The sequence below is a fragment of the Girardinichthys multiradiatus genome, chromosome 13, assembly GCF_021462225.1.
Source record: "Girardinichthys multiradiatus isolate DD_20200921_A chromosome 13, DD_fGirMul_XY1, whole genome shotgun sequence".
NCBI lineage: Eukaryota > Metazoa > Chordata > Actinopteri > Cyprinodontiformes > Goodeidae > Girardinichthys > Girardinichthys multiradiatus.
In genome coordinates, this window is record NC_061806.1 from 33,069,919 (window position 1) to 33,086,210 (window position 16,292).

The 16,292-nt window shown below is 37.5% G+C and overlaps 1 protein-coding gene across 6 annotated transcripts in view; it reads left to right on the forward strand.

The window, feature by feature from the left end:
- LOC124879176 (collagen alpha-1(XIV) chain-like) overlaps positions 1-16,292 on the forward strand; it is a 262,372-nt gene that overhangs the window by 74,992 nt on the left and 171,088 nt on the right. For all 6 annotated transcript variants that reach the window (XM_047383584.1, XM_047383586.1, XM_047383590.1 and 3 more), the window contains 6 exons: positions 3,407-3,533; positions 4,975-5,120; positions 7,298-7,427; positions 11,230-11,369; positions 11,503-11,629; positions 11,726-11,865. In XM_047383584.1, coding sequence (XP_047239540.1) covers positions 3,407-3,533; positions 4,975-5,120; positions 7,298-7,427; positions 11,230-11,369; positions 11,503-11,629; positions 11,726-11,865 — 810 coding nt within the window. The remainder of the gene's footprint in view (positions 1-3,406; positions 3,534-4,974; positions 5,121-7,297; positions 7,428-11,229; positions 11,370-11,502; positions 11,630-11,725; positions 11,866-16,292) is intronic.

Below are 16,292 nucleotides of genomic sequence, written 5' to 3' on the forward strand. Positions count from 1 at the left end.
AATATATAGTGCTTATACTACAATGTGTTTCTAAACTCATTAAGTAAGGTTCCCTTCACACCAGATCACAACCTCCTCTCAGTCTCCAAGAATGTCATGCCTGTGCAAATGTGCTTAGAAAAATCTCATTTCAGAAGGAAAACAATAATCTTTTTGCTGTACTACACAGAAATTCTGTGTAAAGTGCACATTTTATTATCAAAAGCATAGGATCACTTTGCTTGGCTCACGCATGAAGACACATAAACTTTACTAACATCTCTTCCCTAATAGAAACACTTTAGTATGCGTTGGCTCGCACTCCGCTGCTAAAACAACTTCCAGTATTCTGGGAAGACTACTGTCAAGGTTTAGAAGTGTGTTTAAGTGAATATTTGACCATTCCCACTGGAGAGCAGGCGTGGGACACAGCTATTGGATTAACAATATTTTGTCAAATAAATCTGATTTTACTTTCTTTTTTTTTTTTCTTTATGAATTGCATTGCATCATGTCCTTTTCATCGCCAAATATCATGCGAGGACTTCTCTTTGATAGAATAAGAAAAATAATGACAATTAAATTGTCGCAAAACACAATTTCGCTCAGTCTTTCAGCATTGAGCCTATGTGCAGTTTGGAGTTCTGGGGACTTGTCCTCATCTGGCACTTCTATTCCATTGGAGGTCTAACACCAGCCCAGTGTGGTTGCCATAAGGTTGTAGACTTAGTCTGACGCTACAACGTTATGGCCTGTCCTGTTTCAACTTCTCTGATGACAATTCCATGTTGGTGCACCTGGGCCATGCTTTGTGAATAACCGGTCACTGCTGCTACCAGGTTACTCATTGCCTCACCTGGGACCCTGATATATTGCCACCATCATAATAAAAACCATCACAACCTCCCTACCGAAGTTTAATGAACTTCCAAAACCGTTGGGGAATTCTCGCGATCCATCATGTATGATGGGAAGGATCTCTGATTACTTCTAAAGATCTCTCCAAGACCCTACCAAAGCGATGTGTCCGATTTTAAATTATTTTAATTCTCGTGTCTCTGCTGTGAAGGGGCCTAATTGTGCTAAATATTTGCAATTTCAGATTTGACCAAAATAATTTTGATCACAATATCTCCCATGTTTGAGCAGCCCTAGATGTCATCTAGTCTTGAGTCTCTGAGTGTTTTCTTTTGACGCCTTAATTGATATTACTTTGTTGCTGATTTCCCAGCACAAGCCAAATAAAAGACCTAAGTGCTGATTTAATGATGGCATTTTTAATTAAAGCTGCTCTGCTAATCCTTTCAGGGTCACCTTAACAATTTAATTTCTTAGAGTGATCTGCATAATAAATGGGGACTGTTCTGTGGAATTTGCCATTAGGGAATCATAAAATCAAGTGCCTCTTAATACTGAGGTAAACTAGATATTATCCACCCTAATGTTCCAGCTGTTAGAGAGGTGGGAACATTGAAAACATTAATATGCTAAAAAACAAGGTGATAAAAAGAAAATTTACTGTTGCTCCAGAGCTGATTTGAGGTATTAGTCAACACACATTTAGACCTGTTTATTGTTGTCATTGGGACAGTTTTTACCAGTTAGTGTACAGGGGTTGGACAATGAAACTGAAACACCTGTCATTTTAGTGTGGGAGGTTTCATGGCTAAATTGGACCAGCCTGGTAGCCATTCTTCATTGATTGCACATTGCATCAGTAAGAGCAGAGTGTGAAGGTTCAATTAGCAGGGTAAGAACACAGTTTTGCTCAAAATATTGAAATGCACACAACATTATGGGTGACATACCAGAGTTCACAAGAGGACAAATTGTTGATGCACGTCTTGCTGGCGCATCTGTGACCAAGACAGCAAGTCTTTGTGATGTATCAAGAGCCACGGTATCCAGGGTAATGTCAGCATACCACCAAGAAGGACGAACCACATCCAACAGGATTAACTGTGGACGCAAGAGGAAGCCGTCTGAAAGGGATGTTCGGGTGCTAACCCGGATTGTATCCAAAAAACATAAAACCACGGCTGCCCAAATCACGGCCGAATTAAATGTGCACCTCAACTCTCCTGTTTCCACCAGAACTGTCCGTCGGGAGCTCCACAGGGTCAATACACACGGCCAGGCTGCTATAACCAAACCTTTGGTCACTCATGCCAATGCCAAACGTCGGTTTCAATGGTGCAAGGAGCGCACATCTTGGGCTGTGGACAATGTGAAACGTGTATTGTTCCGGGAGAGTTACGGTGTGGAGAAGCCCCAAAGAAGCGTACCATCCAGATTGTTGCATGACCAGAGTGAATAATGGGGGTGCATCAGTGATGGTTTGGGCTGCCATATCATGGCATTCCATTGGCCCAATAGTTGTGCTAGATGGGCGCGTCACTGCCAAGGACTACCAAACCATTCTTGAGGACCATGTGCATCCAATGGTTCAAACATTGTATCCTGAAGGCGGTGCCGTGTATCAGGATGACAATGCACCAATACACACAGCAAGACTGGTGAAAGATTGGTTTGATGAACATGAAAGTGAAGTTGAACATCTCCCATGGCCTGCACAGTCACCAGATCTAAATATTATTGAGCCACTTTGGGGTGTTTTGGAGGAGCGAGTCAGGAAACATTTTCCTCCACCAGGATCACGTAGTGACCTGGCCACTATCCTGCAAGAAGGTGTTTAAGTTTCATTGTCCAACCCCTGTATGTGCTCAATATTACCATCATATAGTAAGAGTTGATTTAACTAAACCTTATTCTCTCTTAATTTTTTCCGGTTGTTTCTTAATTGCAGTGTGGGATTTCATCGAAGCTAATCTTTTTCTGATCTTTTTAAGGAAATAAAATTTACAGTAGCAAGTGGTGTATTTGCAATCGAGGAAATCTTGCTAGAGAAAACCAGAGCAATTTGAAACTGGGATCGTAATCTTTCATGTTTCCAAAACTCTCCACATTTATTAGCACTCCTGGTAAAGATTTGTTACAATGTTTAAAACAAACTAATCTTACTAACAGTTACCCCTAAGAGTTCCTATTAAAGAAGTGTTACTGAAGTATTTTTATCATTTTAAATGTTAGTTTTTTTTTTTGTTGATCAGAGTATCTTGGCAGTTTTATTAGTAATCCAAGACTTCCTGGTCTATAAACATGACCTAACACAAAGGCACTTTTCTCATGGTTACTCTTCAAAACGGGAAAGACAAGAGAATGGCATTCAAGTAAAGCTATTTTTTGTAAATCTGTATAAATTAGAAAGTGAATAAAAGAACACAGCTACTCACCTAAACCTGTCCATATTTATAGTCAGGATTGGCAAAAAATGTGGAGGTTGCCATGCTTTGTATGAAACAGTTTTTTTTGAGTGACTGTAAAGCAGCACAGCAAGATCCAGGCTGATTTTGTGGGTGTCTTTCAGGTGGTTGTGGGGACAGAAAACAGCGTGGAGCTGACCTATCTGAACTCCCTCACAGAGTACCAGGTGGCTGTTTTTGCTGTCTACCGCAACTCTGCCAGCGATGCCCTGAGAGGAAGTGCCACCACATGTAAGCTTCTTTGGTTACAATGTCATAAAAACAACCTATTAAAGACTCGACTAGAGTTAAACTTATATTTAGTTGATTGACATAAAAAATTCTGTTTTTCTCCTCATTTTCTCCTCTTTAATTTTCAGACATACACATGGGTTTAATCTTAATGTGATTTTTTTTTGTTGCCACTCTTCAGTCTGGATTTTTGGACTCACTCATTCCATCAAGTACAAATTAGTGTCGCCATGTAAAATTATATAATATATGTTTTACTTTTGAGGAATGAGATGCCTTAAATTTGTCAACCTATTCTAAATTTTAGTAATTCATAGTTTGCTGTTGACTGAAGAACTCCAGCACAACTCTAATGGGTTAGTTAATTAAACCCGTTTTTTAAATACCATTCTTATGAAAGTGGCATACCACTGGACACTGCATTCAGGGGTATTAGCAACAAAACTAAGGACACCATTGAACTTAAAATTATTTTAAGTCAGCAAATTTAAACATTTTTTTGTGGATAGCCATCTCTGCTAGACAAGTTAGGACTGATAAGAGATTCTCATGATAGAAGAACCTTGGGTCACAGACATATATTATAATTGTGTTTAACATATTCTAACTGTGTTTATTTAAAACCAAAAAGCGACATTTGTTCATTTTTATAATTGCAATTATAATTCCATCTACAACATTGATTCCTCATTTTATAATAAATAACTTATTTTACATAGATTTGAGCTAAACATAAAAAAATAAACACCTATGAAATTTAGTAGTTGTTTGACTATGAATGTGCCTATTAGCACAGATTTGATACCTTTTTGCCATTCTGCAAAAGGGTATAAAATCACACTAAAGGGTGGAGAGCTGAATTACTATGTTCCATACAGATGGAGAAAACTCCAGCAGTTTCTGTGGCACCTCATATTAAAGGACTTCAAAATGTATGATGGAAATTATTAGCAGTTTTGAAACCTTTTTAGAATATTTGTTCTGTATATCTCCAAAATGATAAATGACCCCTGCTCACTAGAGAAATATCATTTTTTAACTTAATTTGATCATTACCATTAAGTATGTTATACAAATACCACCTGCATGTGTCCTGCAACAACATTGAACATTAAATGTGAGTCATATGGACAATGCAGGAGTTCCATTAGAAGGTCTGATCCTAAATATTCACAGGTAGCTTTTGCTTTCCTTCAAATTCTAAAACCTGCCTGAGGCCTTACCCTGACACTAAATCATAAGAAGGTAGGATTGTCTGTCCTCCGTAATTGCTGTTCACTGATCAATGATGGGGAATTTAGCAACAGGTTGACCTTGCAACAAAGTTAATGGCTTTTGGATATATATATATATATATATATATACATTATTATACATTAGAACATGGTTAATACTTCAATGTGGTACACTCACCAGTGTAACATGAGGTTTTGTCTTGCAGTGGCACTGCCCACAGTAAACGACCTAGAGTTGTTCGATATTACTCACAGCACCATGGGGGTCCGCTGGAAGATCGCCGCTGGGGCTTCGGGGTATATGATCCTGTACGCCCCGCTGACTGAGCAAGAAGCTGCAGACGAGAAGGAGGTAAATACTGTGTTTATGTCCACAAACTGTGAAAACGAGGAATTGAGTTAATTTAGAAAACAAACAATGTAACGGATACAGCAAATTTACTAGTCAGTGCTGCATTTCTCTTGCCTCATTTACTCATAAGCTTCTGCTAGAGAACTGGTACACATTGCTTTTCAGGTCTTATAAAGATTATTTTGTCAGATGTCTTTTTATAAGAACTCCATAATCTCCACCTTTTGTAAAACTGGTAAAAAAAAACTACTAGATATGACCATCAAAGTGAAGAAATTATTCAGATGTGGTCTAAATGTGTAGGTTAAGGAGGTACACAGGATCATGCATCAGCTGGTTGAACAAATAACCCTCCGCCAATCAGTTAGCTCCCTAGTGAGGACATGCCGTCATACTGAGAGACTAAGAAGAAAAGAAAATAAGTAGTAAAAATATACAAAAACACATAGAAAATAAATATGACATTAAATGTAACAATGAAATATACCGTTTGCCATAAACCTTTGTTGTTCTCCTATATAAATGAAAAGACATCTATTTTAACCTAAGCCCAAGATATTAACTAGGCACACATTTTTAAAATAGCAGCATTGAAAGAAAAAAAAAAAAAACATTGATAAAGAAGCATTTTACTGTTTAATTTTTCTGTGCATTGTATGTATCAAATGGCATAACAAATTCTGATACCATGTTAGAAAATAACCTAAAAACACTGCAAATGCAATCAGTTAGCAATCACTGACTGATTGTGTGATTCTATCAGCAAATCAAACATCATTTTAAAATTATGATTAAAACATCAAGATTGTCTGCAGTTATGGAAGATGAGTCATATATGACAGTGGAGAATAAGCGGTGAAAAAGGCACAGCCAGTGGGACTCCTCCTTTCCCATTAGACCTCATTATTCCTGCCTTCCCTTTCCCCTACAGGTCGATGGCAATAACACATGTCATGAAGGAGTTAAGGGTAAGAATGGATGTGCTCCAGAAGTAAGGGTGAACCTGGCTCTGAGGTTCTAACGTCATTACCCAAAATTTGGCAGACTCCAGTTAATGAGTTTCACTCGCATACCATTCTGGGATTTCAGTCGAGAGCAGTTTGTTGAAACTGAGATGAAAGTAAGATTTGATTCAGAATGAAACAAAACGGGGAGTGGGAGAGAGCATACACAGAGGAATTTACTATTTTTATCTCATCAGAATAGACAAATTGCAGTGATTATGTCAGCTTTACTTAATGACTTTCATGCCTCCCATTAAACTGCTGTGGGATTCCTGGACCGTCTGAACTGAACCAGAAAAGAAATAACATCTCAGAGGTGTCATTTTTTCTGGTCAAATTTGGTCTAAAAGTGTTTTTTTTCCCTCTAATTAACCTACATGTTAATTGTGTTATAATAAAATAGAGGTAAATAATCATCACCATCTATAAAAAAAAGTCTAATAAATATGTGGTGATAGTGTTAATTTCCATAAAATAGACCATGATATTAATTCAACAGCCTTATAATTATTTTTGCTAATTAATAACAAATTTAGTCATTTGAATTTTCATTTTTTGAGTTTGAAAAGACTCTACAGTGTTCTTAGTGCATTTGCATGTTTAAAAACGAAAGCTATTTTAAGTACTTTAATTACTTTTGTGATTGTTTGTAGGGGATAGGCAAAAAGGGCAATTCAGCCTTTTTTGATCTGTATTTGACTGATTTATTTTTGTTGAAAATTTGGTTTTCTTTTTAAGAATATTGATTTCATCACTCAGGGCTTGTTCCAATATTGAATTGACTGCCTTGAAAGTGTCTTTGAAAAGCCAGAGGGCCTGTGTGAAATGACAGGGTGTCTGTGTTGAAAAGGTTGCAATTCTCAACCTATTTATCGAGCCTTTATAATTTGCATTCATGTCTCACTTTACCTTGAGTTTTCTAAAGATTTTCTGACTGAGCTGTGGATCTGAAATTGTTTCACTCAGAAAAAATGATCTTGTTCACAGCTTGATCCTCTGCTTGTTTGAATTATGCAGCTGGATGAATAGAGGCGATAGAATGACAGATGTATAACAGGAAGAATGTCAAAACATGTTGAAGTGAGAAACGTTGCATTTAATTTCAAATAGAGGCATTCATACTCATCTGCCCTGTGTCTGTGTGTGCGTTTGTGTCTGTGTGCGTGTGTACAGGTGAAGGTGGACAATTCTGTAAATGAGGTGGAGCTTGAAGGATTGACTCCAGCCACTGAATACACTGTAACAGTTTACGCCATGTATGGAGAGGAGGCCAGTGATCCCATGACCAGCCAGCAGACCACATGTAAGTCTCAACCATGCCATGCAGACGTCTACATACTCCTCTTGTTTATGTTGCAACCACAAACTAAAAAATCCAATGCAGCAAACTTGCTTCAAAAGTTCCCTAATGTGACTAAATGCAAAAGTTGAAGTGGTATGAATACTTTGGCAACGCACTGTAGTGTGTTGCTAAGTCAACAAACTGTTAACCATTTAATCTGCACACATGCCCTAGAAATTAAAGGATGAAATAAAACAAATCACTTAAATTACTTGTAATGTTAACTTTATGAAATTTTAGAACGTAGTTTTAAAGGGATGTCTGTCACATATATTTTTAATCTAAGGGTATCCCTGTGTATACAGTGTCTTTAATCAGCAGGGTTGGTAGTGATTCTTAAAAAAAAAATTTGGAATAACCTTTCTGCAAAGCCCTCAGGCAAAATCATGTGAAAGACAGAAATATTAGACTTTAAGTAATAAGCTCTATAAATCTTTCTTACAGCTTTTTATCACCCTCAGCTTAATTTGCTTTAATTCTCTTTGGAAATCCTATTCTACTCAAGTTATTTGAAATTTTCTTGCAGCTGCTTGCTGTTCATTTGGAAAAAACCAAATCCCTTATTGAACAGACTTCTGTTTATGCATGAAGAACACTTAGATTCACAACTATTAGCTTGTTTTTAGATCTGTATATATCTGAAGTGTAAGACTGAGAAGAAACTGTTTTTTACCCCAAACACTCCAACAGATATGTTTTCCTGATTAGCCTTAGGTTTCGACTTTAGTTTTGAACTTTAGTTTAGACTAATCAGTGGAATTAGCTGTTGTAATTATATTTACTTTGATTTACACCATCTTGACTTACACAATCTTTGACTCTTTTCATTTAGCTTTGTCAGTGCAACTGCAGGATGTTCAAGTCACGTTCCTAGTACGTTTTTGTTTTTAACCACAAAAACCAAACTATCAGCCTTCCATGCCAAAATATACTTCCAGCTCCCTCTCTCACAGCTATTTTCTGCATGTCACTCTCTTTCTTAAGTGTTTCAAAACCTTGATTAGAGTCTGTTCTTGCTTAAGTGTTTCCAAATCCTCACCATTGCTACTAATTTGTGTTTTATGGCATCTCCATAAGGGAGTGAGGGAATCCTAATCTCTATGGAATAGCTTTAAAATTTTTAATGTTAGTAGTAGCACTTCTAGTTTTTTTTAAGTTTTGTTTTGTTTTGTTTTTCTGTGGCAGGGGATTTAGGGCTTTCTCAGTTGACTTTTCACACAATAATGTTTCAGGCATGGCACATGTGTTCTACAAAAACAGAATTTATTGTTTATTTTTATTTATTTATTTTTGTTTTCATCGAGCTTTCTTTCAAGTTTCCTTTATGTAAATTGCAGTCTTTCATTTTGTTCTGTCACATAGTTTTATGTGATTTTGCACAATTACGTCCTAGCATATATCAACATAATGATCTAAAAAATAGCATTATTGTCAGCTACCAAGCCTCATGATGAGGCTGGACAATGCATGATGGAGGTTTAATCTGCACTCATTTATTCTTTTTATTCAGATCCTACAACTCTCTGAAGCCTCTCATCCCTCATTTTGTAAAAAGACCTGACAAAATGAGGAACTGTTACTTCTTCCATTGTTAAACTATAATGCACTCTGATTATCACTGTTGTGTAAAAAGGCAAATGACCTTGATTAAAAATGCACCATACCAAACAATAAACACCATAGTGCTTCAAAACATGGTCCTATGCTGGATGTGATGAAAGTATGAGGATAGCATCTTGGTTTTTTTTCCAGTATAACACATACTGCATACTGAATGCATCAAAACATAGACAAAAAGTGTCCCTTTATCACCAATCAAGAGGGATTTTAATTATTTGTACCTAATATGGTAATACATATCAAATCTACCCCATCTATGCACCATATTATCTATACAGATTCCAGTATCTAAGTGCTGTATTAAAGCAATCTCCCCCCTTGTAAATGTATGAGTTTATTGCGAGATGGAAAAGTTTCTTAGATGCTAAATTCAATTTACACTAGTCCCAACCAAGCCTGAATGATGTCAGATCTGTAGTATCCAACAATCCCTTCAATAGAACTTGTCTGACAACATGAAGTAGGCAACAACAACAAAAAACAAGAAATCATGGGTTGCTTTAAAGAAAAGATGAGAAGAGAAACAACGTCATTAACATCTATCAGTCTAGAATTTGTTCACAGAGGCATTTCCGAGGCTTCCATCGAACCACAGTGAGAGTAATTTTCCGTAAATGGAGAAAACATGAAACAGTCGTGAACCTTCCAAAGAGTGTCTGATATACCAAAAGTACTCCAATGAGACATCGAAGACTCATCCAGGAGGTCTCAAAAGCAACCAGACAAACATCATGTTAAGCTATGCAGCAAGACAATGATCTAAAACAAGACTCTGAATGGTTAAAAGAATAAACTAAGGGAATGAACTTTCGGTTGGCCTAGTCTAAGTCCAGACCTAAATTAAATTGAAATAGATGCTATGGTGTGACCTTAAACAGTTGCTTAAAAACCCTTGAGTCTGGTGGAATAAAAGCCGTTTGGCAAATAAGAGTGGGTCAAAACTTCTCAGTGGATTGTAAAAGATTGACACAACCGGTTATTATTCCTGCTTGCACTAACTTAGTATGTGCTAAGAAAATGGTGAATATGTCTAAGAGTCCAAATTTAGGGATATAAAGGTTTGGGATTGTTTGTTAGGTTTTCTGGACTCATTTGATTACTCTAATCTGGAAATAAATTATGCCACTTGTTGAAGAGAAAATCACTTTAAAAACAGTTTATCATTTATTTCATTTTATCCCTTCCTCTCTTCTGGGTCTGACACTGGATTTAGTTCTCAATTCCTAAAGCATTTGGGGTATGATTCATGGTTTTAGATTTATCTGTACTTTATGAAAGTATAAAAAGTCCTATTACTGAAAAATAAGCCTTCTTAAAAAATAAACATAATTCACAAGTAATAATGCAAAGACAAAGCTAGCTTCTGTGACATTTAGGGACACCTTTGCAAGCTCTGGCATCATATAAATGAACTGTTTAATGTATATTGTTCACAGATTTATGCATTAAGAAACTTTGCAAACTTTCCTATCTTTTAACTTTTTTAATTTTCCATCCTGCTGACCGAGGCACAGCTTACAGTAAAAGCAGTGGCAGTATGTCCTCCCATGCCTCACTTTATCTTTCAGCTGGTTTGTCTTTGCCGTGACCCTCAGTATAATTGAGGTGAAGGAATGCAGAGAACAATCAGGATTTTTCTCTTCCCCTTATTTTAAAGAAACCAGAACAGAAATTTGAAGCAGAAATGTTTGTATGCATCCGAGTATGTCAGGTTTCCACGCTGAATTTAAAACTACAGAGGAGAGGACGTTTCTTTAGACCTTTGCAGGGGCACGGAGAGAATAAGGAAAGAATCAAAGCAGGAGAAGAAGTTGGAGCAGAGCTTCAGGGAGTTGGAGTGATGTAATAAGGTTCTGTCCACTTTATAATTAAAAATAGTGGAGTCCAAAAACTCTTGTTTTAAACCTGATGAGAGTGTGAGAGAGACAGAGAAAGCAAAATGTTTGTGTTAGTTGTGGCAATTTTATTTCTGTTTCTGCTTAATTAGTTTGATGATTGATGGCAAGTTTATTTTTTTCTGTGTTTTTCTCCTTCCTAGTTGGAGCTATTTGGTAAATGTTTTGGTGTCTTCTCATCTAGTGCTGTAACATTTGAAAAGCAAAATATAGTTTCTATTTACAGATGATTTTTTTCTGTTCTTTAGTACCACTGCTCCCAGCAAGGAACCTACGTTTCTCAGACGTGAACCACAGCTCCATTCGCATCATGTGGGAATCCCCTTCAAGGTTGGTCCGAGGCTACCGCATCATGTACGTCAAGACCAGCGGAGTCCAAACTAATGAGGTGAACTAGTCCTTCAGACTTCTGCTGCTCAAACCTTTTTAAACTTTTAACCTGTTGCTCAAATCAAACAACATAAAAAAACGTCTGTGGATCTTTTTACATTAAACAAGATGTTTGGTTTTATGTTGCACAGGTGGACCTTGGTGCTGTGACAAGCTATTTGCTTAAAAACCTCACCTCCCTGACCGAGTACACAGTAGGGGTCTTTGCTGTCTACAAAGAAGGAGAAGCTGCAGGGATGACCGAAAGTTTCACCACACGTAGGGACTTTTTTAAATTTTCATTCTTATAAAAAAAAAAAAAAAGGAAGTTGAAATTTAAAGAGATTGTTTAGCTAATTGTTTGTTGTTATGTAGAGGTGGTCCCAGACCCGCTGGATCTGAGGAGCAGCGATGTCTCCTCAGACAGCTTCAGGGTATCATGGCAGCACCCCGCCTCTGATGTGGTGCTGTATCGACTCATCTGGACACCTACGGATGGGAGTGACAGTGAGGAGGTTTGTTAAACATTTTGATGGTTACCTCTGTAAATAAATTAAGCAAATTATGGTAGAAAATATTAAAAGTTGATAAGGTTATTCTTATATTTTATGTATCTATACTGTCTTGCTTGTTGTTAAGGTTACTTTATTTCGTAGTAAAGGCCTGTTCTTTATTCCTGGTGTGAATGACAATCTATTTGATGAAGAAGAAGGAGTTACCTGACATTAAGAAACACAGAAAAATGCAGCCCCATTGTATAATGTTGATTAATGACATGCCTCCTCATGACCAAGATTTATTAATTAGCCCACCTAAAATGTTCTCAGATTTGTTAATTTTTTTAAATGTTTTATACATCCAGTCTGATCATTGAAATCAAGCTAATCTCAAGATGTAATGTCAGATCCAGATGTAACTGAGCATTTTAGCCATTCTAACAAGCAATCTTGTTGTTGGTAAGCTAATGCCTAAAAACTTGCAGCTGTAGGAAAGTGGTCACATAATTTTCAACACAGCTGTGTTGCTATGGTTGCATCAGAAATTCTCTGCCTCTTTGCATCCATTTGATTAAATGAATAGTTCAATATGATCGATCAGATGCAATTAACAATTCCTCGTGTTACGATCTGCTTTGATTTGTTGGATGATATTCCTTTAGGTTTGTCAGAAATTAGATGAAAAAAATAACTAGCAACAGCACATATTTTTATGAATTTCAAACATAAACAAAAAATTATCAAAGTGGTGAAAAGCCTTTTTATTTCCCTGCTTTCCATTTATTTTCTTAAAAGCTTTGCATTTTACTGCAGCAAAATAGCAGGATTGTGTTTTCTCAGAACCTAAAAAAGAAAGGTTTCCATGAAAATTAAATTATTTTTCATTTTTGGCTCTTCTATAAAGCCCTTAAAATATGTTTTTAATCCTTTCCCGTTGTAGAAGAATTTCAAGGAAGTTTCTCTGTCTTTTTTTTCTTCACCTGTCCTTAAAGACAAAAACAATAACCTACTTTTTTCTTAAGATTACCATCCCTCCAAACACTGGATATATATATATATATATATATATATATATATATATATATATATATATGGACACACCTTCTCATTCAAAGAGTTTTCTTTATTTTCATGACTATGAATATTGTAGCTTCACACTGAAGGCATCAAAACTATGAATTAACACATGTGGAATTATATACTGAACAAAAAAGTGTGAAACAACTGAAAATATGTCTTATATTCTAGGTTCTTCATAGTAGCCACCTTTTGCTTTGATTACTGCTCCACACACTCTTGGCATTCTGTTGATGAGCTTCAAGAGGTAGTCACCTGAAATGGTTTTCCAACAGTCTTGAAGGAGTTACCAGAGATGCTTAGCACTTGTTGGCCCTTTTGCCTTCACTCTGCGGTCCAGCTCACCCCAAACCATCTCGATTGGGTTCAGGTCCGGTGACTGTGGAGGCCAGGCCGTCTGGCACAGCACCCCATCACTCTCCTTCTTGGTCAAATAGCCCTTACACAGCCTGGAGGTGTGTTTGGGGTCATTGTCCTGTTGAAAAATAAATGATGGTCCAACTAAACACAAACCGGATGGAATAGCATGCCGCTGCAAGATGCTGTGGTAGCCATGCTGGTTCAGTATGCCTTCAATTTTGAATAAATCCCCAACAGTGTCACCAGCAAAGCACCCCCACATCATCACACCTCCTCCTATATGCTTCACGGTGGGAACCAGGCATGTAGAGTCCATCCGTTCACCTCTTCTGCGCCGCACAAAGACACGGTGGTTGGAACCAAAGATCTCAAACTTGGACTCATCAGACCAAAGCACAGATTTCCACTGGTCTAAAGTCCATTCATTGTGTTCTTTAGCCCAAACAAGTCTCTTCTGCTTGTTGCCTGTCCTCAGCAGTGGTTTCCTAGCAGCTATTTTACCATGAAGGCCTGATTCACAGAGTCTCCTCTTAACAGTTGTTCTAGAGATGTGTCTGCTGCTAGAACTCTGTGTGGCATTGACCTGTTCTCTAATCTGAGCTGCTGTTAACCTGCGATTTCTGAGGCTGGTGACTCGGATGAACTTATAGTCCGCAGCAGAGGAGACTCTTGGTCTTCCTTTCCTGGGGCGGTCCTCATGTGAGCCAGTTTCTTTGTAGCGCTTGATGGTTTTTGCGACTGCACTTGGGGACACTTTCAAAGTTTTCCCAATTGTTTGGACTGACTGACCTTCATTTCTTAAAGTAATGATGACCACTCGTTTTTCTTTACTTAGCTCCTTTTTTCTTGCGATAATACAAATTCTAACAGTCTATTCAGTAGGACTATCAGCTGTGTATTGTATCCACCTCCTTTACAACACAACTGATGGTCCCAACCCCATTTATAAGGCTTGAACTCCCACTTATTAAACCTGACAGGGCACACCTGTGAAGTGAAAACCATTTCAGGTGACTACCTCTTGAAGCTCATCAACAGAATGCCAAGAGTGTGTGTAGCAGTAATCAAAGCAAAAGGTGGCTTCTTTGAAGAACCTAGAATATAAGACATATTTTCAGTTGTTTCACACTTTTTTGTTCAGTATATAATTCCACATGTGTTAATTCATAGTTTTGATGCCTTCAGTGTGAAGCTACAATATTCATAGTCATGAAAATAAAGACAAATCTTTGAATGAGAAGGTGTGTCCAAACTTTTGGTCTGTACTGTATTGCTATGAATCAGAAAAAGGCAGACCCAAGATTCAGCCAGACACAGTACTGAAAGTTCAAAAGGTTTATTCAGCCACAGGAAAACGTCACAGGAAACACTCCTCACAGCTTCCAGGAATCACTGAGGCAGAAAGAGGGATTAGTGACTTGTAGTCTCTCCAGATTTTGCAGGGATCAGAAAAGCCACTAACCTGCTTTTATCTTGAGTGGAACTTGAAACCCAGAGGGGAAACCTCAGTGGGTGGCAGGCAGTGATCTCCACAGCCCAGGTAAGAAGGGACTCCAGGCTGAATAATCCGAGGGCTTGGCTGGCTCAATAATCCAAGGACAGAAACAGGGTCAACGATCAGAACAAGAGGTGTCAGGCAAGGGGCAGGCAGAGGCATAATCCAGATGCAGGAAACACGGTCGACAACCAAAATCCAAATAGTCCGACAGGGAGCAGGCAGATCCAAAAGGCAAGGCAAGGTCAAGAACAATGATCAGACAGGAAGGAACGCTGGATATCTACTCACACGAATGGCTATCAAAAATCTGGCACCGTCTGCTTGTCAGAGTCGGTATATATCAGGAAAGACACAGGTGTATGGCATGCCACAGTTTGCACTGCACAGCAGCAGCCACCAGGTGCATCTAATTTGCTGATTGCAGCCAGGGAGAAAGGATAGAGCAGACGTGCCAGAATCATAACATGTATATATATATATATATATATATATATATATATATATATATATATATGTGTGTGTGTGTAACCTCAAGTTGCCTACTGATCTGCGTATTGGTGTATGAATGTGTGAGCGTTAGTGAGTGCGATTGGGTGAATGTGGTGCTAGTGTAAAGTGCTATATAAGTTCAGTCCATTTACCATTTAACAACCCCAACCATCTTGGAGGTTTGGAGGTGATTTGGAGATTAATGCACAGACAACATCTATGGAGACAGCTGGAGGTGTTAAGTGAAGTGAACTGGTAGAGAGACAAGACTGATGTAATTTGAGTAATTTGGTGGGATAGAGGATAAAATGGATGAAAGTTGTTGAATATGGACCAACAAAAGATGGATCTATTGAAACAGGATATGCAAAGGGTTGGTTTTGCAAGGGATTAAGCTTGCCAGAGGCAGATTTGGTAACTATAGATAAGTGTGATCAAATCAGGAAAATTACTCAGTTTTTCTTTTATTTATTTAAAATGTTCCATTTAATTGTCTCTATACATTAGTTGTTTTGTTTTGTTCTGAAAAATCCTCCATGTCTCTCAGGTCTTCTGGTGGCCCTTGTCTCTGGAAAAGTCCTCTCAGGTCCTTCAGTCTGAGATTGAATTTATTTAAAAAATGTCTATTTGTCATTTACGTTTAGCCAGTTTAAGTGAGTTGTTTTTGTGTTAATTATAACTTTAGTCATGATTTAATTTACTTATGATTTATTTTCATTTTGTGCACTTATAATTTTTTATTTTTTTTTATTTTATATTTTGATTTACTGCTAGTTTTTGTCATAAATAAATGTTGGAAAAATATGGACATGAATACATCAATATGACTTTGAGTTTATCATTATTAGCAGTGGGGGAGGTAATATTAGGATCTGTTTAGAATATGGAGGTAGGGTTAAAGTAATTTTTTTTAAGCCCCTTTATTTTTTCTGTATCTTTTTTTTACTTCTGAAAAATGGCTGCACCATGTATCAAAATCACGGTTATCAGCGCAATATCAGTGTGTGCCAAATCACAAGAT